Here is a 26587-nt window from a genome sequence, read left to right as displayed (position 1 = left end):
TCTCTTTTTCTTTATAATATTTTATAAATTTTTTATTTTCTTTAATATAAACAAAAATGAAAATAATTTTCTTTCTATTTAATTTTTTAATTCAAAATTATAATAATAATAAACAAAATCATTGATTTTTTTTGGTATAATCTTGATTATTACTTTTTTGGTATTTGATGAATTAATATATATTATTATTTAAATTTAATAGTTTTTTTTTATTGTTAAAGTGATTAGTCATTATAATATTTAAGTATTAGTTTTTTAAAGAGACCAAATAATTTTAAAATAATATTAGTATATATAGGAAGAATGTAAAAATAATATAAATAAATAAAATTAAAATAATCAAATATTAAATCTTAACATATGAATAGAGAAATGAAGAAAAATAAATAAAAATTAATTAATTAATAAAACAAAATGTATAAAGAGAAATTGATTAATTAATTAATAAAAAGTAACAAGGATGGTAAAAAAATGAATATTTAATTAATAAATATATAAATTTTAAAAAATAAGTTTGTTTTCTAACCGAGGCTAAATGAGCAAATATTTTATTATATATACGTTTAAATAATTTTTTATTAAATATTATGTCTAATTAAGTTAATTGTATAAGTATATAAGTTTAAATAAATTTTTATCTTATTAAATAATATATATAGAAAAATAGTATATACATTACCTTTATACAACACATACCAGGTATGATGGTGTAATTTTGTAAAAAAAGTTTTCTTACCAATATGAATGTGAATATATATTATTTATTATATAATATATATATATATATATATTAATTCAAAATATTCACTTACTAAATTGAAGAAAAAAAAGACATGATAATTTAAAAAAAAAAATTATGATTAGAAACTTTAATCCTATTTTAAATAATAAAATAATAAATTATTTTATTTTGAAAAAATATTAAAAAATAAAATTTAAAATTACAATTTTAAACTTAAAAAATGAAATTAAGAACTATAAAATTATAATAAATTAAATTTTATAGTAATTTTAATTCTAATTATTAATATTAAAAATCTACCAAATTTAAGAATTAAAATTAAACTCAATTCCAATTTCAATACCAAATTTAGGGTTACAAATTATTATATAATTTTAACTTATATTTATATATTTTATACTATTTTATTAAAATAAATATATTTATTTATATATATATATATAATTTATTATACTATTTATATTATAAAATAATTTAACTAAAATATATTTTTGTGGAAACAGGTATTAATGTCTCATTGAAATTCTATAATCTCTTGTGGAAGTCGTGTTAGCATTTTAAATTAAAAAAAAAAAAAAAATGATCTGATCTTAGTATTTTTCACACAGAATTGTCTTGCATTGAAACAAAAATGATAATTTGAGTACATCCTATTTTCTAAATGGTTTCCCAAATTATTCAAAGTTTCACACTATATTACCGACCAACTCAGTCATTCCAAAATTATTAGTAAACACGCATTTTTTTCTTTCTAATTTGTTATTTATAATAATTCAATTATTTACAAATAAAAATAATAATTTATATTTACTAAGTGAAAACAATTATCGATGTAAAATATTTGTTAAATTAGATTAACATAAAAATTACAAAGCAATGCACCATTTATATAAATCCTCTAAATCCTATACTGGTAAGATAGAACAACCTTGGGCTTTGAATGTTAAGTTTACCTGTTATTTATTTATTTATTTATTTAACTTTTGCTCCTAAACTCCTATTTATTATTTATGAGATTAATTTATTTGTTAGTATTACCAACTCAATATATCAAAATATTATTATTTTATTGTTATTAATATTTTAGAGAATAAAATAAATTTCATTGTTTTATTTAATTGTAAATGCTTAATTTTTAAAATGTTCGGATTGTCGGGTCGAGAGTTGTGGTTAATTTTGATATATATGTGAGAGTAAATTGATATTTGAGTCAGATTTTGGGTTGACCCGCCCATAAACATTTTTACCGTAATATTTTTTCATAGTTCTTTATATTATTACTCGTGCAAATGAACGAAATACATGTTATTTAAGCTAATAATCAATTAGTAAAAAATTATCTAAAAAATCAAAAAACATATTTAAAAATTTACCAATAAATGCGATCATGATTAACAGAGTAAACATCATTTGCTGTTATAAAACTCAGAAGACTCCTCTGAAGATCTGGATAGTCTATAATAATTTATTTCATTGTTAACATTTTAAATATGTTCAAATAGTTATTTTTAAATAATTTATTTAAAACACAACTCATACAAATCCTACAAAAATGCAAGTTCAAACAAGTGAGTTAATTTTGTTTTCTTCAATTTTATCTCTTGTTTGTCATAAGAAATTATCTAATCTTGCTCTCATTATACACCATTGTTCATATTATTATTATTTTTAAATAATTGATACTGAATACAATACAAAATTGCTTGTTACGTCTATATTCTTTTAAATGGACTGGTGCTATATCAATAAATATTATGTATTGAAAGTCAAATAATATGCATTTCAAAGTCACCATCAATCAACAACCAAGGAATTATTATTATTTTCTCTAACAAACAAACAAAGAATAGTATATAATAAGTTAGACATGTGTTTGTTAGTGATTTATTTGTTAGCTTATATATATTATCACTATTTTATTTATTTTTTCTAAATTATAGTGTTTTTCTAAGAATTATTTAGGTCGGCAATGCAGGTTTTTATATATTAAATTATACCTCATTTGAATAATTAAATGATCAGATAAATATATTAAAATATTTTATATTTAGGGCTTGTTAGGTAGTTTTTTTGTAAATAGTGCAGAAAGAGAAATAAATAATTGATTCGTGATGATTTTGAGAAGGTGATATTTTTTTTCAATAAAAAAACTTAAAATGTATTGAAATATATATTTATAAAATAAAAAATAATAATTTTAAATAGATGATATTTTAATATTTTTTTATTAATGAATTTAGTGATTTGATAAATAAAAGAGAAATGAAATAATGTTTGACTTTTTTGAGTTATTTTAAATAATTCAAACCGAACAAAACCTTACATGTTTGTTCGGTATTTGATTATTTAAAAAACATTTAGTGACGTGATTGATGAGAGTGGAGTCAAACGATATTTGATTTGTTTAAAGTTATTTCATTCTTTCGAACCGAAAAAGGATAAAGACTGTGAATTTGTGTTTTTATATGGATGTCACTTAACTAAACAATATTTTAAATTTAAGTTAATGAACAATTAATTAATTAATTAAATATAGGAAAGTGACGGTGGTGAGGTGAGATTTCTCCATCCATTCCATCGTAGTTCACCTCCAAATAAAAAAAAGTAAACGCGTGGGAAGAAAAAGAAATATAAATTAAATAATTTGTAAATTGCACCCCTAAAGCTAGCTGTTATACATGAGTTTAATCATGGACTTTTAAACATCAAAAGTAGCTGTTTTATTATTTCAGATCTCATCTTAGTTGAATATAAAAACATGGACCTAAAATTATTGATTTTTAATTTGTTTATCATTTATAATATTAATATTTTAGTAGTATTAATAATTAGTTTATTTGTTATGTTGACTTAAACTCTAATAAAATAATAGAATTAACTAAACACTCTTTTTTTTATTATCAAATTAAGTGCATCTTCAAACATCATTTTCAAATATACTTATTAATAACACTATTTTAAATATTAATTTAACATCTCTTAATATTAATTGTTTTAAAATACAATAATTTAATAATAAAATTAATTTTTTTATAAAAAACATTAATAATAATATTTCTCCCATCTAAATCTTCAATATTTAATTAAAATAACATAATAATTAATTAAAGAGGTAATTAGTTTCATTATTTAAATAATTCAAACTAATTAAAATATTTTTTAATTTTTTCTCTAATATCATTTAATTTATTAATTAATTAAAATACTAAAATACATTTTATTTTAAATTATTAATTTTTATGTTATTATTATTATATATTAATACATTTTAATTCAATTAAAAAAATAAAAAAATCCCAACTCCCTCAAATAATTACTTATCACTAATTTTCTTTTTCCTCTAAGTTATTTAAAAAATCTCATCCGAATAAGGGGTTGAACCGGTTAAACTGTTCCGATTAAATTCAATTTTAACTCTTATTTTACAAACCAGTTAACCAACAAGTATTGATATCGGTTTTATCGATTTTGTTTCTACAGAAGTACCGATCGATTAACTAGTTTAACCGTAAATCAATAATTCAATTTTTTAAATTAAGTATTAAACTTATTAAATGTTTTTTTTTAAATTATTGTTTGCACGTAAATTTATGTTATTCTTTATTTTTTATCTATGTTATAATATATTATATTATTATTGTAATATATTATATTATTGTAATAATATAATATATTGTTGTAATAATATAATATATTTTAAAAGTATTCATTTTTTAAATTAAAACACATATAAATTATATTTTTTTTAAACAATTCTATACAAATTATAATTTAAAATTTAAAAATAACTAATATATATTATTAAATATAATATTTTAAAAAATAACTAATATAAATAGATATCATTAAATTATTACCGGTTTATCGGTTTAACCGATAGGAAAATAGTTAACCATAAACCGAATCGTTTAACACGTAAAAAACGGTTAACTGAAACCGTTATAACTAGTTAACTAACCAATAAACCGGTAGAATGAAACCGATAAACTATTGGTTCCGTTGAGTTATCGATTTTCCAATTTTTTTTACCAACCCTATCTAGGAATAACCCTAGAAAACAACGTTAAGATGTAAACAAAATCCCATTCTAACATTGCAATATGGCTAGAGTGAGGCCTAATAGACACTACACTTTTTGTTATAACTTTTAATTTTTGTTAATATAAGTATCATTTATTAAAAAAAGATTGATGTTTTCGGGATAATATCTAGTTACAACTCAGAATTCAATTGAACTAATTTTCAAACATACCAATACCAATACAAGTCCAAATTAAGAAACTAATGAATTAATCAAGGATTAAAATCAAAGTTTTAAAGAAGTGAAAGGATTAACTAAACATTTTACACTAATGAGGGTAGATGAGAAGCTTCTCTCTTTGTCTGTCTGTCTGTCTCTTTGGATTTTAAAATAAAATTATATATTTCCATCGATCTTAGCAAGTCAAACTGCCCCCACTCTCAAGGCGTCTATTATATACTCACCACCATGGATTACACAAATATCTAAGAGAGAAACAATCCAAGATCTTACTTTCAACATCATTCATCCCCAGGTAATTTCTTCTTGTAAACCCCATTTCGATTCTATTATCAAAGTTCCAATCTTTAATTGAATTGAATTGAATTGATTCAAAGATTTGATCAATCCCACCGGCGCCGGAGAAGATGCATCAGGGTAATCATTGGGGAGGAACATTCGACGTGGCTGATGGAAGAGGAGATAATGAAGATGATCGCAGCCGGAATGCGATGTCCGGCGATTGGGATAAAGCTTCTATGGGTTATCAAAACCAGCAAAATAATAACAACAACAATAATAATAATCATCATCATCAACTTGACGAAACGCAGCAAAGCTGGTTATTAGGACCGTCCGATCAGATGAAGAAAAAGAGGAAAAGATACGTTGACTTGGGTTGCGTTGTCGTCAGTCGCCAGTTTCTTAAATGGTCATTGATAAGTCTCGCGATTGCGTTCGTCGTTATCGGCGTTCCTATTATAATCGCTAAATCCATTCCAAAACACAAACCGCATCCATCTCCACCGGATAATTATACTCTTGCTCTTCACAAGGCTCTGCTTTTCTTCAACGCCCAAAAATGTATGTCGTTTTACATTCCCATCTCTGTCGTTTTAATTACTTATTAGTAAGGAAGAAGATCAAACTAACCCCTATACTTTAAAAAAAGTGTTGATTTTATCCCTCGATGTGTCACGTGACAACACGTCCGTGCATGATTCCAGGCAAATAAAAACACTAAATTAATAAAATTTTATTTTTATTTTTATTTTTATTCACAAGTCAACTAAATTACAGACCAATATTTAAATGAGGTTATAAGTTGTAACAAATATGAAGTTGAACAAAATTAATTTTGTCATTTATTGATTTGTTTGGGTACAGCCCATGCTTAAAGAAATTCTACACGTCTCTATTAATTGATTAATCACAATCATATTTACTTAATTATTGTTACATATTTCTATTATTTTAATTTTAATTAGGTAAAGCCTATTTTGTTGAATAAGTCAACTTGTTCTAGATGATAACAGCTGGTAGTATCTACAAGATCTAACTTCTTATCTTACATTATTATTTCTAATCCTGATCTTGTTAAAAATAATAGTTTAAAGAAATTTGAAATATAAAGGGTTAGAATATGCTTGAAATGCAGCTGGTAAATTGCCAAAGAATAATGGTATACCATGGAGGGGTGACTCGGGTTTGCAAGACGGGTCGACTCAACCGGAGATAAAGGGTGGGCTCGTGGGCGGTTACTACGATGCGGGCGACAATATCAAGTTTAATTTTCCTATGGCGTTCGCGATGACAATGTTGAGTTGGAGCGTTATTGAGTATCCACACAAGTACAAAGCTGTGAAAGAGTATGATCATGCTCGAGAACTTATTAAATGGGGCGTCGATTATTTACTCCTAACATTCAATTCCTCCGCCACCAAGATCGATAAAATCTATAGTCAGGTAACGATTGACCGATTGATATTGTTTGTTCACTTTTTAAAAAATTTATAATTATAGTGATTGACCGATTGATAGTGTTTGTTCGCTTTTTAAAATTTTATAACTATAGTATTAACTGATTATTTTAGGTAGGCGCGGCTAAAAATGGTTCCACAACTCCGGATGACCACTATTGTTGGCAAAGACCGGAAGACATGAGCTACGTTAGGCCTGTCGAAATCACGACATCCGGTCCCGACCTAGCCGGAGAAATGGCGTCTGCTCTGGCCTCCGCATCCATTGTTTTCCGCGACAACAGTGCATACTCTGCGAAGCTTGTGAAATCGGCTACGACTGTTTACAATTTTGCTCGGGAAAGCGGGCGGCGTGCCCGTTATAGCAGCGGAGGTTCAGACGCAGCACTATTCTACAACTCGACGAGCTATTGGGACGAGTACATGTGGTCGTCCGCGTGGATGTTTTACGCCACGGGAAACAAGACATATATAGAGCTAGCCACGAATCCAAGTCTAGCTAAGAATGCCAAAGCACTAATGGTTTTGCCCGATTTTAGCGCGTTGAGTTGGGATAATAAGTTGCCAGCAGCAATGTTGCTGCTAACGAGGTTACGGGTATTCCTTAATCCGGGATACCCTTATGAAGACATGCTCAAGAGTTACCATAACGTTACCGGACTTACCATGTGTTCTTATCTCCATCGTTACCAAGTCTACAATTGGACAAAAGGTAACACTATCATTAGTATTATAATTTTAAGATCATGTTAAAAGTCATGGTTCTAGCTTCTATGACTTTCTTATAAAATTTTAGAATACCCAAATAACATCTTGTTTTTTAAAAAATAAAATAAAAATGATATCAAACAAATTAGATTTTTTTTTTTAATAGGTGGATTGATAGAGTTGAATCATGGGGGAGGGCAACCATTGCAATATGTTGTAAATGCTGCATTTTTAGCTTCACTATTCGTTGATTACATGAATGCCACGTCAGTTCCAGGCTGGAGTTGTGGGCCCACTTTCATCCCATTGGATGAACTTCGTAGCTTTGCAAAATCTCAGGTAGGTAATTTTAGTTTATGGGTTAATAAATTTATGAATATCTTTATATAAATCAAGTTGTGTTTAAGTTGGGTAAATAAATTTTTGTACTCTTTTAGATTGATTACATATTGGGGGACAATCCATTAAAAACGAGTTATGTGGTGGGATACGGGGACAAGTTCCCACGTTACGTGCATCATAGAGGGGCATCGACACCACACGACAAGAAGAAGTATTCTTGCACGGATGGATGGAAATGGAGGGATAGTAAAAAACCGAATCCTAATAATATAACAGGCGCGATGGTGGGAGGTCCAGATGCATTCGATAAGTTCAAAGGAGATAGGGCTAACTTCAGCTACACCGAGCCCACCATGGCGGGCAATGCTGGTTTAGTGGCTGCGCTAGTGTCGCTTACAACTAGTGGTGGTTATAATATTGACAAAAATTTCATTTTCTCTGCGGTTCCACCTCTTTACCCGCCTAGCTCACCTCCCCCTCCACCGTGGAAGCCTTGATTCGATGGGATTTTTATTTTATTTTTGTGAAATCTTTAGTAATAATAATTTGGTGTATTTCTTCATATTACTTTTGAACAATGAGGTGATCTATTTATATATACCTTTGGATATATACTCTTTTTGGGTGAATATTATTTGTCCTTACAAACATAAATCTTAGTGTTAGTAAGTTAAAATCATTAACTAAACTTAAATGGGATTATGAATTCCTAAGGGCTAAGCTCAAAGATATGGTGTGGATTGAATTGTGGTAATCTTTAATTCAATTCCCTCTTAAAAATAGTTCAAATATATTAAAAAAAATGATAAACATAACAACAAAAAGTCGGAGAAAAAACAAGTCCACAAATTGAATTAAAAATGTTCCGAAATACACATTTTGGATCCCGAAATCCCAAAATGCACGTAGGTAGGAGAGATAAAAAGTATAAATATCCCGAAATGCAGTCCTAAAATGTCCATTTTGGAAAAAAAAAATTGGTGCATTTCGGGATGTGAGGGCAACGTGACAGATCACGTTGGATTAATGGTATTGCTTTCGTTGCCTCTCTAGCTGAGTTTATCCTTCCTCTAATACAAATGATAAGAATTGTTCAACAAAAAGGTTTGACAAAAATAATAAAACATAAAAATAAAACTATATATGTTATCCAATAAGTTTTATATGTTCTCGAGAAAAACAATTATTTTTTCGACCGTTTCTATCGATTTTTTTTAGAACGAGTCTCAAAAAACGTCGTAATAATAGTATTATGAATGATACGTATCAGACGACGACAATCGTTAAAAGTTCGACGTTTTTTCTCAAACCAGGAAGTTAATTTGTAGTTAATTGTTTTAATTAAGTTTAAATTTATAATTGAATTCTTTACCAAGGTTGATGGAATATTAGAGTGGAGATAAATATTCAAACACGGATCCCTAAATTATTGAAGAAAATTCCAATGCAACAATTTCCTAAGTAAATCTCATTAGACAATTTGATTATTTAGTGTTTCAATTTTAATAATTAATATTTTACGCTCAAAATTGTTACAGATTTAATTACTAGTTATAGAATAACAGAAATAAAAAAAAAAGTAAATAAAAAAACATTGATTCCGGTTGGTCTTGGCAAATCCCATTCCGACAAGACCGGCCTCCCCTGTTTGGTGACACGTTGTTTATCTTCTTCTTTCTAGATTTTCTCCATTTCCTTCTATTTCTCTCTCTCTCGATTCAGGTTGAAATTGATCGATTACATTCAGATATGAACAGCCGGTTTGACGAAGAAGACGACGAATACCATCTCCCATCCTTTAATGCCGCCTCTACTTTCCGGGGAATCCACAGTTCTAACGATAATTCGAGCGTCTTCCGTGAAAACGAAGATTCAACATCAGACGACGATCTTAGCAGCAAAACGAAGAGATTCAATCTGGGTAGTGACCGCAGCACTTCACGATCTCCCGTCAAAATCTTCGATCGATTCAACGACTCTTCGTCGGACGAAGAGTTCTCCTCGGCTGAAAATGGCGGCAGTGGAAGCTGTAGCAATGAAATTGTGAAGAACGCTAGTAGGCGTCTCGATTACATGATTCAATTCCTGGATAGAAAGCTATCGTCCCCAGATAATAGTAACAATCCGAGCAGTGCAGATAATCGAATGCTGCCGGAGATTGTAGCTAGCGGCGGCGGCACTGGAATATTCAATGTTCCGCTTCGAGCATCGGTGCATCCACGCCGACCTCCCAGTCTTGAATTGAGGCCACATCCATTTAGAGAGACTCAAATTGGATGTTTCTTAAGGACTTTGACGTCTACAAATACCCAATTGTGGGCAGGCTCTGAATGTGGCCTTAGGTTCTGGAATTTCTCAGATTTGTATGAACCCAAAACAGGATTTTCAAGCTCTGCCGGAGATGAAGAGACAGCCCCGTTTCGTGAATCAATTGAAACGTCATCTGTTTTATGTATGATTGCTGATGAAGGAAATCAGGTAGTATGGAGTGGGCACAAAGACGGGAAGATCAGATCTTGGAAGATGGGTCAGTCTTTGGTAGAAGGAGCGGCCGCTTTCGAAGAGGGGTTATCGTGGCAGGCGCATCGTGGTCCTGTCTTCTCCATTCTCATGTCTTCTTATGGTATGTTTTATGCTTTCAAAAAGATATGGAGAGGAGATTCTATGTTGAAATCACATGTTTTCATTGATTTGATTAGATTAGATGAAGAATTATAGAGATTAAAGAAAGTTTGATTGTTTAAATCCTTCAGTTTTAGGTTTAAACTTTTCAAACCAAGAGAATGCTCAAATCTTCCTTAGTTCAATCAACAAACAACATGCTCTAATACCCACCTTAGCAAAATGAGGATGAAGAAGGCCTTGTTGAGGATCAAGCAACAAATTATTATTGATGTCTTTTAGATTGAACTACCTACTATGATCTTCACTATAAGATGATATATAATTAAATTTTGAATATGAAGATCCAATCGAAATCCAGTTCAATAAGATTGAACAGAACACATTAAGTCAATAGATTCAATTAAGTGAAAATATAATGATTTCTCACTCAAATATGATGGTTCCTTTGCATCTTTTTCTATTGCAGGGGATCTATGGTCAGGGTCAGAGGGTGGCGTGATTAAGGTTTGGCCATGGGAATCAATGGCAAAATCTATCTATCTTCCAATTCAAGAAAGACATAAAGCTGCATGCCAAGTTGAGAGATCATACATTGACCTCAGGAGCCAAAACACTGTTAATGGCGTTTGTAACGTTCTTACTTCAGATGTCAAGTATTTACTATCAGATCACTCTCGATCTAAAGTCTGGAGCGCTGGCTATCTTTCATTTGCAATCTGGTAAGTTTGAATTGATTGTCTGTTGTTTCTGCTGTTTTTACACAACCTTGTTTGAATATGCAAACCAACTTTTCGATCTTGAAGGGATTCTCGTACGAGGGAGCTGTTGAGGTTGTTTAATATAGATGGACAGGTCGAGAATATACAATTGTTGCAGGATTTTGTAGAAGAAGATGAAATAACCATGAAGTCCAGTTCATTTCCAAAGAAGGAGAAACCTCAAACATCCTTAAATTTCTTTCAGCGCTCCCGTAATGCAATAATTGGAGCTGCTGATGTCGTTCGTCGTGCTGCTGTTAAGGGAGCCTTTGGAGACGACAACCGGAGAACAGAAGCAATAGTGATGACTCCCGATGGTATGATTTGGACAGGATGTTCAAACGGTTTGCTTATACAATGGGACGGAAATGGAAACCGTCTGCAGGATTTCAGTTACCATTCTTCCCCGGTTCAATGCTTTTGTAGTTCGGGATCGAGATTATGGATCGGTTACGCGACTGGTATAGTTCAGGTATTAGATTTGAGCGGGAAATTGATCGGAGGATGGTCTGCGCATAATAATAGTCCGGTTATTGACATGGCATCGGGCGGTGGGTTGATTTTCACGTTGGCTAATCATGGTGGTGTACGCGGTTGGAACGCTTTGTCCCCTGGACCAGTTGATGGTATCGTGCAAGCTGAATTATTGGGAAAAGATTTTTTGTATACGAGAATTGAGTGTTTGAAAATGTTAGCTGGTACGTGGAATGTTGGACAAGGAAGAGCTTCTCAGGACTCACTTATATCATGGTTGGGTTCTGCAGCGTCCGATGTTTCTATTGTTGTTGTCGGTTTACAGGAAGTTGAAATGGGTGCTGGTTTCTTGGCAATGTCTGCTGCAAAAGAAACTGTAATAAGAACAAAATACATGTTTTTCTGTTTTGGAATATCTGGTTGGATCATCTATCTTATTGAATTCATTTTGCAGGTAGGTCTTGAGGGAAGTTCTGCTGGTCAGTGGTGGCTTGAGATGATCGATAAAACATTGGGTTCGGGTTCAGGTTCAAGTTTAAGTTTTGAACGTCTCGGTTCAAGGCAGTTGGCGGGCTTAGTCATTGCTGCATGGTAGGTATTATAGTTATTTTTTTTACATTAATTGTGTTGTTTCTTATTTCAATCCCATATTTATAGGGTAAGATCGAACGTCAAATGTAATATTGGGGATGTCGATGTTGCAGCAGTCCCATGTGGTTTTGGTCGAGCAATTGGTAACAAAGTATGCGTTTTTGTTTGTTTCTGAGATTTATAAATTGAGGATGAACACCACAAAGAATAATCTGATGTTTTTAATGTTAAATCAGGGGGCTGTTGCTTTGAGGATGAGAGTACACGGCCGAACAATGTGCTTCATTAACTGCCATTTTGCTGCCCACTTAGAAGCCGTGAATCGTCGAAATGCTGATTTCGATCACGTCTACAAGACGATGGTCTTTAGTCGACCGTCAAACCTCGTAAACCCGACCACTTGTAAGTTTCCATTCTAGTATTTATCTATGAAATTTTCATTTATCTTGCTCCATTAGTTTATGATTTTTTTTTTCTTCCAGCGGGAGTGTCGTCGTCCATTCAAACGTCCCGAAGTGCGCCGGGAATCAACAATGAGAATGCACCGGCTGTGCCTGAGCTATCGGCTGCGGATATGGTTGTGTTTTTGGGAGACTTTAATTATCGGCTCGATGGTATATCTTACGACGAAGCTAGGGATTTTGTATCTCAAAGGAGCTTTGATTGGCTAAGAGAAAGGGATCAACTTCTCGCCGAAATGAGAGCTGGAAACGTCTTCCAAGGGATGCGAGAAGCGGTTGTTAAATTCCCGCCAACTTACAAATTCGAAAAGCACTTGGATGGCTTAGCAGGTTCGTGTCTTCTAGCCTCCCCTTAGTATAAACGCTAAAAAATAAATAATGGCAAATTATCCTTTCTCTAAACTTCATTAATTTCTCTGTTTAAAGGATATGACTCGAGTGAGAAGAAAAGAATTCCGGCCTGGTGCGACAGAATTGTATACCGAGATAGTCGTTCTGTTTCTGCATCGAATTGCAGCTTGAACTGCCCTGTGGTGTCGTCGATTTCAATGTGAGTCTCCTCAGATGGGTTGGCCTCTTTTTATATAATTATTTCTTAAAATTTTGTTTTTCTTTCTATAGGTATGAATCTTGCATGGATGTAACGGACAGTGACCACAAACCGGTCCGATGTATATTCTCAGTTAAGATTGCCCGTGTTGACGAGTCTATTAGAAGACAAGAGTTTGGAGAAATTATGAGATCTAACGATAAAATAAGGCGGATATTGGAAGAGTTGTGTCCGGTTCCTGAAACCATTGTCAGCACAAACAACATAATTTTTCAGAACCAGGATTCACCTGTTTTAAGGATAACGAATAAATCTGGGAAGCAAAGTGCGTTTTATGATGTCATTTGTGAAGGTGAAACTAGCGTTAAGGAGAATGGACAAGCATCTGATCATACTCCGAGAAGTTCTTTTGGGTTTCCTAGGTGGCTCGAGGTAGTTTTCTTGCATTACCATGTTTTCTTTTATTAAAATTGAACCAACAAATGACATTTTTGTTTAAAACAGGTTAATCCAGCTTGTGGCATGATCAAACCAAATAATATAATCGAGATTAATGTTCATCATCAAGAATTTCAAACAGTGGAAGAGTTTGAGGATGGTGTCTCGAAAAACAGCTGGTGCGAAGATGCTAGGGATAGGGAAGTCATTTTGGTGGTACGAGTGCGAGGCAACAACTCCTCCTCATCCGAAATGATTCAAACTCATCGGATTCGAGTTCGACATTGTTTGTCAAAGAAGAATACATCCATGAGAAGTAAAGACTCGGTTAATAACGCTCCGAATTTGCAATCAAATCTCCTCCAGCGATCCAATCTGCAGCGGTTAAGCTACCCGTCCGATGTTGTCCATCATTTGCAGAACATGCATACTCCTTAGAACAACAAAAACAAAAATCTATAAATAGACAGGTTTATTCTTGGTTTTGTTTTGATCTCTATTTATTTCCTCCTTGTTTGGTTTTGTATTTTTGAAGGAGGAAAGAATTTTTTTATTTTTTTAAAATTCCCTTGTCTCTTTAGAAAATGTTCATATTATTTGTCAACATAAAGGAATAAAAGTGTTGAAATGTTTAAATCATGTGAAATAAAGATTTGTTGTTTATTGGTTGGAAGTTGTAATTTTTTTTTGTGTAAAAGAAGTCTGACTGATTGAGATCAAAATTTATTCATTGGTTAGATCTTGCCCAAATTTTTGTATTCGTTTTTGTTTATTTGTAGCTCAATTTTATGTTGTATCAATATTTCTTGTTTTTGTTTTTTAAAAGTTGCCTAATTAGGAGAGAAAATCTTTATATAACTAACCAGATCGTTATTAACAATACATCTTACTTCATCAAGAGAACTGAGATAAAAGTTGGTTATGAATTCGATTACATTGAAAGCACTTTGAGTTTAAATAGTTAGGTGTAAGCAAATTACTGGTTAATTTCATATCTCGAACAAGTTCAAATACTAAGATAAATCACAGAGAATTAAAAGCTCATTTGTAATTCCAACTAGAAAAAAATGCATCTACATTAACAAATATTAACAAGTTAATGTAAAGGGTCCGTTTATATAGATAGTTCCGAACTTCTGATGTAATATTTGAAACAAGAGGAGACCTTGAGACTAACAAAATTGATAATCAAAACTGAATGATGGAGCTCCCATAAATTTCAAGAACAAAATTGAAATGGAAGTAGGTTTCTCTTTTTGCTCATGAATTTAGCTACAAACCAAAAATACAAACAGCAAAAAACACTTGTACAGTCATATTTGAGGTAAGGACAGAAGAACTGCATTGTCCTTAACCGCCTTCCTTGCGCGCCAATGGACAGCGTTAGATGTTTCAGATGTCCCGAACTGAAGAAGAAAAAATAAATGTTCACAACTGTCAAATAAGTTAAAGGCAAACATATATGTAAATGCATCAAGTGAATATTCAGTTTTTACCTTAATTTCGAGAGAGTAATAATTTTTCCATAAGGTCACATCTTGGTCATAAGTTGTAAGAGCAGATTCATACAACTTTCTGGCTTCTTTGAGACTGGCTTTATCGCCTGCTGAAGCAAGATTAGTTTCTAATTCAATGCAATGGTTGTATAAGGCAAGACCCGGATGGGGTAGACCTAGATACCTGCAACAAAACACAACCAAATGTTAATATGAACTTAATATGAGAATTTAATAAGAGCATCCAGTTGTATGATTCATTTAGTTTAATCAGTCCTAATTTTTCACATAAGAGCACTTTGATTGAAAGGAGAGGTCATGTTGGTAAGATGGTGTGAAAAAAACCTGGCTTTAATATAAAATATAAAATCCAACACTTAATTTTCAGTTAATACTACCTATGTTACAAGTATTTTGAGAATAGATTATTGCAAGTTAACAAGTTCAACTGAAATATGTAAATCAGAGTATCCATGAACAGAGAAAGCATACCGCTTGTACAGTATTCTAGCCTGCTGAATTCCATTCTTCTGCAGAACATAGTTCACTATGGCTGAAGAAAGGGAAAATCCAATATCACTGCCGCCGTCTTTAGCGAGCGATAACAACGATAAATCCACCATTTTGTTGGAGTAGTCTTTGTCATTTGAGAAAAATTTAAGGGCCTGCATATAAAGTTACACAGCTTTTAATAACCATCATCCTTCTCTATGTATTGTTTCTGACATATGAGATTTCTATGAAGGAGATAAATAACAAGAGAAGGGGTGGTAGAATGTTTCCTTCAAACAAATATTTGACATATTAAGGGAAATACCAAAATACTCAAAAAAGAAAAACCACTAAGAGCTTGTTTGATGTCAAAAAAATGTGCTGTATTTGGATAAAATGACCAAAATATCCTTTGTGTTTATTATTTGGAAATGTTATAAAAATAAAGGATTTCTAAGTATTTTAGTTGATAGAATGATAGGATTGAAATGTGAATGTTTAAAGAACTAATCCACATGAAATGCATTAGCTACAAGAATGAAGAATATATCAAAATGAATCTAAACCAGTTTGAAAAAGACAGGAAGAGCACACAAAAAATAAAGTAAGAAGGGTAATTGTTCTTTTACCACACGCCACAAGCTCTCGGCCTTTGAAACAGAGAATTTTCCAAGAATATTTCTTAGGAGGTCAAACATGGAGTGCAAATCATCTTTACTTGGTGCAAGTGACTTCTCTGTGACGCATCTCATCTCTATTGAGATTCTAAGTGACCAGACATCTACTGAATCAGCAAATTTTCCTTTGCAGAATTTCTCGGCCAGCTTCCTCGCTTCTTTCAATCGCCGCAATTGCAAATAAAATGTAACGTGTTCACATGCAAGATGTTCGGTAATACAACCAGTGGTTTCCGCCATTTCATAGACTTTTAAAGTTCGTGAAACAAAATCATTATCTTCATTTTGATCACCCATTGCTTCTTTTAAGAAACAAATATACAAGTTGAACATCGTTGTTGAAGGAACAACCCGTAAAGCCTCTTCATACACCTACATGTTACAAAAATAATTGAATGAAAATCTATAATCATGCATGGTTAGGTCTAGCGATAGAAAAGCAAATCAACATTATAACCAAATTATGAGATTCAACTGGCAAACAGATTTCTTGTCTCTTTATCATTAGTTATTAATAGTTAAATCCCGCCCAGAAAACCTAACTGAAGTCCTTTAATCAGACTTTTTGCATATTACATCTAGCCCTAAAATAGAACCTTGAAAAATATAGGCTTGAAATGTTTTTAGCCATTAATTTCAGCTATTTTTTTCTTAGAACAGGGATAATTTTCATGGGAACTCCCACTTCAATCAAGTTTCTTTCATTGAGAATCAAATACCTCATATTCTTAATTTAAGACTCAAGAGCTCCCATGAGTGGGTAATTTCCTTTACTTGACTGAGTTTCATTTCAATGTTTCCATGAAATCAAAATTGGAAACTCAACATTTAGGTGACTGAGTTTCCATATGAAACTGAGCATCGGATCTATCATCAGGAAAGAACTCTGAAGATGAATTAAATTAAAGACACAAACGTTAACTTACCTGGATTGCTTTATCTAGTTGACTTGCAGGGTCCGCACTTTTAGAACGAGACTCCTCAAGGGCAAGCCAATTCCAGTATTCTGGCTCATTTGAGAAATCTTTTCTCATGTCAGCTAGTATCTGATTTCGAATTTCACCTGAGCGAGCCAGATCTATCCCTTCCAATACCTCAAGAAACCGCACCCTAAGGCCAAAGTTAGAAGGGAGAGCTTCAACTGCACTACTGTAAACAGTCGAAAGAATGCTCAGACCTTGCTCCTGAAACAAGTCAATCTTCAATTCCCCTTGTTGAGCATCTGGTTCGACTTCTTCTGTCTCTTTGTCACTGTCAAGAGTCATGAATAACTCTTTATTTTCATCTCTCCATTTTTTCTCATCAACACTTGACTTATCTTGGACAAGAGTCCCTTCATCCTCTCCAAGAGCAACTTTCCGCGCTTTTAGCTTGTTTAGATACGTGAGTTCCATTCGAAGATACTCAACCCAAAGATCCTCTGAGTTTGAGCAAGTTCTCAGGCCACTTTGCATGAGAGCACGAGCAGCTGCAACATTTAAGTTTTGATCAAATTCCCATGCTGCAGCATATATCCATAGACCTGGAACCTTGGGATGAAATCTAATAACCCGAGCTAGGATCTACACAGGGTGAAAAGGAATAACCCATAAAGCAAAGCAAGTTAATATCAATCAATCAATCACCATTAAAAGTGTAGTCTTGAAACAAGTAATTAATCAAGATACTGAGGTAGATTGATAAAAAAAAAAGGTACCTTTTTCATCTGCCCATTCCTCCGTTCCTTACAGAACTGCAGATACTGAAACCAAAGCACAATATCACCCTTAAACCGATTAGTCGCTTGGCGATAAATTTCCAGGATCCTTGAAATCCCTGCAAAATCTGAGACCGATTTTTTCAGTTTCTTGTTGCCCTGTTGTTTCAGCTGGCGAACAACTGCCTTCTTTCGAAGGGAACGAAGAGAGTCAAGGTGTTTCTCGTAGTCAATATAGGCCAAGAAATCGAGCTTAAGAGGACTCGGACGCTTTAGCCTGTACTCGAACTTCCTCCTCTGCTTAACAATTTCAGCAATCTCCCTCCTTGAAAAAAGACCGCGTTCTTCCAAGTCGTCGAGCTCATTGACCATACGCTCAAGCTTGTACTGTACTACGTCCGCCATCTTTGCACGCCGTAAGAAAGCTGGGAAGGACTCGTCGGCGGCGGCTACTTTTGAAGTGTTGCGCAGCCGAAGACACACAGAGAAGAGGCGATTAAGAAAGAAAGAAAGAAAGAAGGTAAAAATATATATCTGATGGGCCTTCGTAGTAACGGGCCTAATAATTTCTCTGTTTTCCTCTATAAAATATAATAAACTAAGATAAATTTTTATTTTATTTTTTAATTCTAATTTAGAACTCGAATTTGAGTTTTTATTTATTTATTAAATATGACTAAATCAAAGAGCATCCCATCTTATTACTTTAATATAATATTTTTTAGGTATTAGAATTTTAAACTAACATACTATACTTCAACCATTAGAATTTTAGGTATTTAACATATTCTTACAAACAAAAGAACATCCCATCTTATTACTTTAATATAATATTTTTTTCTTAATTAATTTATCACATTTATAAAAATAAAATAATAATATTCTTTTTTTATATATTTTTTTAATTATTCTTACACGTTACACATTTTTTAAAGCATTCAAACTATATTCGACAATTTTAAACTCGAATATCTTAAAAATTTATTTAATTTAAAACACAAAAATGTTCAAATTACATCTTATACAAATTGTTATAAAGCTTTTTTTTAAAATAAATACAAAATATATCTATTGACAAACCTATAATACAATTTTTCTAAGAGCCATCTGGAGGCTAAATTGGCATCCGATTGCAAGATATAAAACATAAAATTGTGTCACCTACTTGCTTCTCCCGATGATGCTAATGGGAAAAAAAATATGACAGTCCGACTAGTGAATAGAAGCGCTAATCACAAAAAGAGTTGACAGTTAAACTCTTAAGTGATGCCTCTCTCCCGATGATGCTAATAGGAAAAAAAATATGACAGTCCGACTAGTGAATAGAAGCGCTAATCACAAAAAGAGTTGACAGTTAAACTCTTAAGTGATGCCCCTCTCATATGTGCTTATCGCATTTTTACTATGGTTGGTTGAGTCCGGCTTTTCAGTCTTCTTTTTCGAAATAGGACATTCGTTGAGATCTATGCTTAAGCTAGTAAGCTAAACTAGTCCATCATATTACACATTTTTTAAGTCACTCAAATCAACTTCGATAAATTAGAATGCGTAAATCTTGAAAATAATATTCAATTTTAAAAAACACGTTCAAAACGTTTCTAAATATAATTTCATTTAAAAAGTAATAAATTAATTAAAAAATTAAAAATAATACGTTAAAATAAGATGATATACGATTTTGTTCATTAGAAAAAACTTCAAGTAATTAAAATTTTAAAATTCAAATCCCAATACAAAATTCAAAGTTGGTCAAAAAAAATACACATTAATACTAGGAAGATTTCGTTAAATACACACGGATAAAACAAAAAAAATAAAATAAAATAAATTTAATAAAACGCTCTCATCCCACATTTTATTCACTTGGTAACACAACTCATCTTCTCATAACCTCTCATCTTGTGATTCTACACTTTCACTTTGATCAATCAAATATTTGATTCATATTTTTTTAACATTTAACATCGTAACCTCACATTTTGGTCAAATTAATATTTGATTCAAATTTTTTAACCACTCTCAATTTACCTCCCTATTATCCTTCGATAAACCTAATCAGAATCACACTTGGTTAAAAGATTATACTTGTTTGTTAAGTTGCAAATTCGAAATATATATATATATATATATATTATTTTTATTTTTTTTAACCGTTTTAAATTTATGAACGAATCAACCTACGATCCGATCTAAATATTCATTTAATTTAATATATATATATCAAAATTAATCACGTCTCTTTACCCGATATATATATATATATATTGAGATCTTATTCATCTTAACTTTCTAGAACTTTTATGAATAATTAAAAAAATGTAGGTTGAAAAATAAGTTATTTCGTATTTTTAATAATAAAAATAATAAAAGTGATTTATTTGGAGGGTGAAATGACACGTGATCACCTTATCTAAGGGGAAATTTGAGGAAATGACCCCAAAATAGGGGCTAAATGCGTTTGGTGCGGGCCCATGTTTTTTATAGCGCTGGTGACCCCCAAACTTTTTAATGACCATTATACCCATGCGTCACGCACCCTCTAGATGCGTGACGCACCCTGAACCCTATAAAGACTTAATTTTTTTTCATTTTCGATTCATTTTCTCTCTCATCCAGCCCCATTCTTCCCCGTCTTCTCCGCTCCGCCGTGAAACCCTACTGGTGGCGGAGAAGATTTTCTCTTCTTTTTCATCGCCGAAGAACCAATCGAAGAGGCACCGTCGACCATTCCACTATATTCAATGGCCTAGAGCTGCAAATAACTTTCAACGGCGAACTGCGGTTCGGCGCGGCTCCAACGACGAACGACGACGGCCGAAGCAAAATTTTTCACTATATTCGTTTATATTTTGTTTACATATGATTGTTTGTGTTGATTTCCTATACATATTATTGTTTGTGTTGATTTCCTTTACAGAACGTCATTGATTTGTCCTGATTCGTTGAATGCAGGTTGGTTGGTTGGATGCGTCACGTAGATGCGTCAAGTAGGATGCGTCACGCAGGTGCGTCACGCAGGTGCGTCACGCAGGTGCGTCACGTAGGATGCATCAAGTAGGATGCGTCTCATTTGGTTAGCACATTCTCTACCTAACGCTTCTTCTAGTTTCTTGTTTTATCGTAGACATGAGAAATATATACCAACTTATTTAGGTTTCCGGAGGAAAGATCACTAGAATCAATTATTATAGATAGTTATTGATTTATATCTAGGGTTTGAACATAGTGCCGATTTTCCAGCAAGCACACTCCCGTGGACGTGTAGTATCATATAGCTGTGGAATCTCTATATATGGTTTGGAACCTATTGCGCCCCTTTTTTTTGTAACTATTGCTGTATCATTTTGAAAGTTATTTTGGCATGTTATTGTACCCTAAATAACTCATCTTGTGTTTTATGATTTGTTCATATATGGTGGTGTAATCTTCATTGAAAGCAGTATTTTAAAAGCATATTGCAGTTAATCAGCTTCTAGATTAGTGGTGGTTATTAGTAGAGTTATATTTTGGTTAGAATGGCTATATAGCAGATTGAAATAGTTAACAATTTAATCAATGCAGAAATATATATAAAGGTGCCTAGACCTTTAAATTGATAAATTTGAGACAAAATTAAAATTGCATTCTTTATTAACAAACTTTGTCCTAATGCAGGCGCTTTATATGATGCGTGGGAAGAACATTCTTCTTTTGATTGATTCACACTTGGAAGGAAACTTTTCAACTGAAGAGGCTACTGTTTTTATTAATATAGCTTCAAAATGTTTGCAGTATGAACCAAGAGAACACAAGAGACCTGATTGCTACCCTTGCCCCATTGCAGAATAAACCTGATGTGAGTCCATTGTCTTTCTTTCACTCTAATTATAATTTGTAGCAATTAATACAATTATATCAATTCCTCCTCCATTCCATTAATACAATTATATCGATTCCAATTCTACAGTAGTTGGAACTAAGGTAACAACTAATGAGGTATTCTTTTTTGCTAATGCCATTTTGGTGCAAACACAAACGCTTATTTGTTTATTTGATTTGTTCCAGCTTTCTTTTTCAAGAATGGACACAACAGATGAAAGACACGTTGGATGCAAGGAAGCGTGGTGACTTGGCATTCCGTGATAAGGATTTTAGAACTGCTATATATTGTTATTCTCAGGTATATAAAAATAAAACATTTTGGTATGTAATATATGTAGGTTTGGTTGTTTATAATTTGATTATGGTTATAAAAATGTTGCAGTTCATAGATGTGGGAACGATGATTTCCCCAACTGTATATGGAAGACGAAGTCTATGTTATCTTATGTGCGAGCAACCTGATACAGCTCTCCAAGATGCCATGCAAGCCCAGTGTGTCCTCCCCGATTGGTCGACTGCTTTTTACATGCAGGCGGTTGCCCTTGCGAAGCTGGACATGCACAAAGATGCAGCTGATATGCTTAACGAAGCTGCTGCCCTAGAAGATAAGAAGCACAAAGGAGGAGGAACTGGCAGATGGCATTTTTTCTATTTTATTTGATTCCTCTTCTTGTTAATGTTATTGTTGTTGTTGGCTTTGACAGAACAATTGTTGTGTTTATATATATATATATGCAAATGTATTGTTTTAGGGTGACATGTAATTCTTACAGAAAAATCATAGAAAGGGGAATTAGGAAACATAAAGTTCATCTTTTCCATCAATAAAGAGGCTCATGAACTCTTCACCATCAAAAGTTTCTTTCTCTATGAGAAGTTGAGCAAACTTATGGAGAATGTCAATTTGGTTTGTGATTATTTGTGTTGCTCTCGAGTATGCTTTATCCACCAGCTCCCTCACAATATAACATAGAAACAAAAGCTTGGCAAAAGAATAAGAAATAATAATAATAAAAATCAATCTTCATAATCTTCATAAAAAGAAAACCAATGCAACCCTCTTCTCAAAACTCTCTCTTTTCACTCAATCTTCCTACAAAGAATAATGATAATCATCATAATAAAACAAATAAATAATTCACTCAAATTTTTGATAATTTCATTCATTCAGCTGTATTCTTAGTCTTGTGTCGATACAGAACCTTCTTCATCTTCTTCTTCTTGTTCCATTGTTATCAACAGTAAGAACAATCTTTCCAAGTTCATTGTTACAGAATGTGTTTCGAATTGGTCCCTCATTTAACCCAATTTCTTCACCTTTTGAATGATAATACTATAAGAACCTTCATCACTTGGAACAAACTCTTCTTTATAGTTCACTTCCCATCCCAAAACTGTCAAATCCCATTCAAATGTTGTTCCAATCTCTGGTGCAGCTATCTCAATTGTTTCAATTGATCCACCTTTTACTATAAGCTCTTAAAACCATTGTTATCTTCAACCCATAACTTTGAATCATTCTTATCTCTCTTGAAACCTCCATATTCAACAGGAATTTCTTCAATTGGAATGAACCTGTTTCATCAATTGGTTAAAGATCACATTTTTCATCTTCTTTTGTTCATCATTATTGATAGGAATAGGATAGACTTACTTCAGAAGAGTCTCTGTTGTTCTTCCCGGACGGGCGACCACCATTTTGCTCTTGGTTCTTTGGGTTAGGAAAGGAGAGAAAAGGGCGTTGAATGCATAGTACCAGAATGGGACATTGATGAATATCTGTCATCCAATCAAATCAAAATGTTTAATTTTTTTTTTGTAAAAGAGGAAGATGAATGGATTAAGGATGATTAGAGTTTACGTTTCTGGCTACGAATTCTGGGTAATTGTCTTGGAGAAGATGAACAGCTTGTTTTGTGGCGAAACGAAGCTCTTTCTTAGATGGGCCAGGAGAGTTTTTCAGATCATTGATTTGAAGCAAGGAATTGATACCTTCTGGTTTGAAATCGAGTTCTTGGATACCTTTCTCCATTAATTGAAACCTCCATCTTAAAAAGTTGTCTCTTTTCTCCTCTGTTCCAAAGGCTTTCTGGTAACTGCGTTACGCAACTGCGTGACGCAACTGCGTGACGCACCTGCTTGACGCACCTGCTTGACGCACCTGCGTGACGCACCTGCTTGACGCACCTGCGTTACGCAACTGTGTTACGCACCCGGATTCCGCCGCAACGGTGACATTCACCTACTCAATCCCTAATCACTAAACCCTAACAAACAATGCGTCGAAAGAGAGAAATAAAGGAAGGAGGAAGAATACAGTTTACAGATTATGAATATATAAAGAATCTGAAATGCAAAAAGCTACAAAATGATCCATTTGTGGTAACCTGTAATCTGTAATCTGAAGGATAGCAGCGAACATCTCCTTCGTTGGGATTCCGCCGTCTTCGTCGGGGTCTTCGTCGGGGGTGGTCTTTTTAGAGAGAAGGAGGAGAATGAGAAGTGAAGAAAGAGAAAAGAAAGAAAGAAATGGGAAGAACTGGATTTTTTTTATTATATAGTAAGGGCATTGTGGACTTTTCACAATGCCCTCGGGTGCGTCACGCATCCGGAGGGTGCGTGACGCAATAGGGGTATTTTCGGCAGAAATTTTTTTTGGGGTCATCAGCGCTATAAAAATTATCCACCCGCACCAAGCATAATTAGCCCCCTTTTTGGGGTCATTTCCTCAAATTTCCCCTTATCTAACGATAATGATCTTTGTCACCTGCTAAACCACTGATTGGTTGCAAAGCAATGGTGTAGGGACAAATTAGGGCGGACCAAAATCTCATTCCCCATAATCGTTTCTTCTCCATTATGGGATGGACTTCACAAAAGAAAGATGAACGCCGTTGCTGCTGCTTCTTCCTCCGCCTTTCATGCCGGTTATCCTCTCCGTCATCCCCGGAGAAGAAGAACCACCAATGTCTTCCGCCCTCGCCGTCTCCAATTTCGTTTCCGAGGTTACTTTTCTTTCATAATTGTAGTTACTAATTAACGCCCTTAAATCAAAATCACTACTTGCAATCAGAACTTGAGAAGAAGAAGATGATATTAGTAGTATTATAGACTATAGTCTATAGAGAGTTGATTAGTTTTCATCAACCATATGTTATGCCTTTGCAGTTTATAATGATTCAAACAAGAATCAGGTATCTCCAAATCTCACCACTGAAAAATCTGAAGCTGATAAGCTTGTTGATGGGTTGAACTTTGGTGAAATTTGCAATGAATTTGAATGCATTAGCAGCCCCTCTGTCGAAGCCACGGCTAGACAGCTTGTTCGCGATATATTAGAGCTTCGTCAGGGTAATCGTGCTCTCGGAACCTTTGCTGTTTCTGTCAAGTACAAGGTATTGGTTTTTGTTTGTTATAGTTTTACAATATGATAATTGAAATTTTGGAGAGTTCTTTCAAATTTTCAGATTTCATATACAAATTGTTAAGTTGTGTTGTGTAGGATCCGGTTAGAAGTTTTACTGGTCGTGAGAAATACAAGAGACCGCTGTGGATAGTTGATGCTTTCGATAAGCCTACAGTGGTGACTACTCTTTCTCTAATTGTGTATTAGTAATTAAAAGACTTACACTTCAATCATCATGGTTTGCACTAGTTTAATTTTGAAATTGACATCTGAAATTGAGTTTGTGTTTACAGAGCGTGCAGGAAATGACAATGTTGTCGACGAGTGTGTTAAACATTAAATGGACAGTGAAAGGGAAACCGAGATCTTTAGTTGGTGTTAGCAACATCTTGGTTAAAGTAACTTCTAAATTTACCCTGAATCAGATAAGTGGTCAGGTAATTGAACACGAAGAGTTTTGGGATTTGTCATCGACTTCAGCTGTTGGTCAAGCTTATTTCTGGATTTCACGACGTTTGTTTGCAACATTGGAGGCTGGAAAAGATGTTTCCGACTCTATTAAGAACATCACCAAGCAAATCACCACACCCCAAAAGGAGAATACGGAGACATATCCAGATCCTTCCGGAGATCCAACCAAGGTAAACATTATCTTATCTACAAGATTTGCAGTTATGCTATGATATGATGTTACATCCATTAATATATTGTTTTGTTTTGATCAGTTCTTCCAAAGAGATGACAGCTTTCAAAGGGATGCATACCAATTTGCATTGTTCTTGGCACTTGTATATTTTGTTGTACAGTTTTTGAAGTCAACACTGTAAAATAAAATAAAAACAGCTATTTCTTTTTAATTGTCTCTATACATAGTTGTAATTTTAATGTACACACATTATTGACATGGAGTGACATTGGCCATGCCTTTTTTCTATATATACAGTTTATACTATATTGAGAGCATTTAATTTTTATTTCTTTTAAAATTAAAGGAGAACTACACTCACCCTTATTACCTCAGCTAAAACTCAAAGTTGAAATTGATTGAATCCGCGACCTTTTAGTCTATCGAGACGATTTTTACCAATACCTTAGTGGGGTAGCATTTGAGGTTTCCTTTTATTTGAATTTCAAATGCTTATACATCCATTTTCATTCAAACATGTTAACTTCAATTGGGTAGGTAGCCTTTATTATTTGATAATTCAAATAAAGTCTGACTTTTTTTTAAAAACATAGCTGTCAATTAGTCCCATTTGAAAACATTTTA

At 33.0% G+C, this 26587-nt stretch overlaps 5 protein-coding genes and 1 pseudogene across 5 annotated transcripts; 4 read left to right on the top strand and 2 right to left on the bottom strand.

Annotated features, from left to right (window-relative positions):
• The first annotated feature begins 5170 nt into the window (after positions 1–5170).
• Positions 5171–8417, top strand: LOC124940147 (endoglucanase 12). Its single transcript, XM_047480630.1, has 6 exons — positions 5171–5298; positions 5381–5846; positions 6421–6728; positions 6857–7454; positions 7617–7789; positions 7888–8417. Exons 2-6 carry the CDS (start codon positions 5411–5413, stop codon positions 8287–8289), a joined length of 1917 nt encoding a protein of 638 aa, XP_047336586.1. The 5' UTR covers positions 5171–5298; positions 5381–5410; the 3' UTR covers positions 8290–8417.
• A 1019-nt stretch (positions 8418–9436) lies between these two features.
• LOC124937443 (type II inositol polyphosphate 5-phosphatase 15) lies at positions 9437–14359 on the top strand. The gene is made up of 10 exons (XM_047477708.1): positions 9437–10415; positions 10884–11136; positions 11221–12025; positions 12104–12240; positions 12307–12391; positions 12477–12642; positions 12723–13031; positions 13128–13251; positions 13323–13683; positions 13756–14359. Exons 1-10 carry the CDS (start codon positions 9542–9544, stop codon positions 14125–14127), a joined length of 3486 nt encoding a protein of 1161 aa, XP_047333664.1. The 5' UTR covers positions 9437–9541; the 3' UTR covers positions 14128–14359.
• A 526-nt stretch (positions 14360–14885) lies between these two features.
• LOC124938614 (U3 small nucleolar RNA-associated protein 6 homolog) lies at positions 14886–18532 on the bottom strand. The gene is made up of 6 exons (XM_047479086.1): positions 18051–18532; positions 17281–17916; positions 16307–16726; positions 15678–15850; positions 15186–15369; positions 14886–15095 (listed from the first exon to the last, which is right to left on the bottom strand). Exons 1-6 carry the CDS (start codon positions 18453–18455, stop codon positions 15003–15005), a joined length of 1911 nt encoding a protein of 636 aa, XP_047335042.1. The 5' UTR covers positions 18456–18532; the 3' UTR covers positions 14886–15002.
• Positions 18533–22020: 3488 nt separating this feature from the next.
• Positions 22021–22746, top strand: LOC124939631 (serine/threonine-protein kinase BSK1-like). The gene is made up of 3 exons (XM_047480088.1): positions 22021–22025; positions 22095–22209; positions 22294–22746. Exons 1-3 carry the CDS (start codon positions 22021–22023, stop codon positions 22570–22572), a joined length of 399 nt encoding a protein of 132 aa, XP_047336044.1. The 3' UTR covers positions 22573–22746.
• Positions 22747–23074: 328 nt separating this feature from the next.
• Positions 23075–24752, bottom strand: LOC124939630 (annotated as a pseudogene).
• Positions 24753–24756: 4 nt separating this feature from the next.
• On the top strand, positions 24757–26277 carry LOC124938206. Its single transcript, XM_047478604.1, has 5 exons — positions 24757–24916; positions 25080–25306; positions 25414–25494; positions 25611–25958; positions 26043–26277. The coding sequence occupies exons 1-5, from the start codon at positions 24796–24798 to the stop codon at positions 26142–26144; spliced, it is 879 nt and encodes a 292-aa protein (XP_047334560.1). The 5' UTR covers positions 24757–24795; the 3' UTR covers positions 26145–26277.
• Positions 26278–26587: the final 310 nt, after the last annotated feature.

The sequence above is a fragment of the Impatiens glandulifera genome, chromosome 5 (assembly GCF_907164915.1).
Source record: "Impatiens glandulifera chromosome 5, dImpGla2.1, whole genome shotgun sequence".
NCBI classification, from domain to species: domain Eukaryota; kingdom Viridiplantae; phylum Streptophyta; class Magnoliopsida; order Ericales; family Balsaminaceae; genus Impatiens; species Impatiens glandulifera.
Note: the sequence above shows the minus strand (reverse complement) of the source record. Positions and strands in the feature narration are given on the sequence as shown.